We start from the raw sequence: 436 nt of genomic DNA on the forward strand, positions 1-436 counted from the left end.
GGTGCGCTGAGGAGGAAGAACCGGCCCGGCCCAGCCCAGCCGGCCACAGGCTCGGGGCGCGGGGCCTTACCGCTCAGGGAGAAGTCCACGCTGGACGCGCCGAAGATGATGCTCTCCTTGGAGTACACAGCCACCTCCCTGTCGGCCCGGAGGTCATAGAGGCGGCACTGGGCGGAGACAGACAAGGCGGCCGTCACCGGGGACTAAGGCGGCCCTGGCACGTGTGCCTTAGGGCTGAAGAAAACTGCAGTGGCTCCCCCAGGATTCCGCCCCTCGGCCTCGTTCCCCCAATCGCCACGGATCGAACGGCAAATACAAAGCCGACGACGAAGCCCCACTCTTTGCCCTGCTGAGGGACAGGGTCCCGGCGGCAGTGGGGAGAAGAGGACTGCTCAGGGAGCGCACACGAGTCACCCCGGCCCACGGGTTCACCGAA

The 436-nt window shown here is 67.2% G+C and overlaps 1 protein-coding gene across 1 annotated transcript in view; it reads right to left on the minus strand.

Moving 5' to 3' along the window:
- Positions 1-436, minus strand: part of Gnb5 (G protein subunit beta 5) — an 18,251-nt gene that overhangs the window by 1,790 nt on the left and 16,025 nt on the right. The window contains exon 12 of the mRNA XM_033765328.1: positions 71-167. Within this exon, the coding sequence (XP_033621219.1) occupies positions 71-167 (97 nt within the window). The remainder of the gene's footprint in view (positions 1-70; positions 168-436) is intronic.

The sequence above is a fragment of the Fukomys damarensis genome, unplaced genomic scaffold (genome assembly GCF_012274545.1).
Source record: "Fukomys damarensis isolate Sample0158 unplaced genomic scaffold, DMR_v1.0_HiC HiC_scaffold_17, whole genome shotgun sequence".
NCBI classification, from domain to species: domain Eukaryota; kingdom Metazoa; phylum Chordata; class Mammalia; order Rodentia; family Bathyergidae; genus Fukomys; species Fukomys damarensis.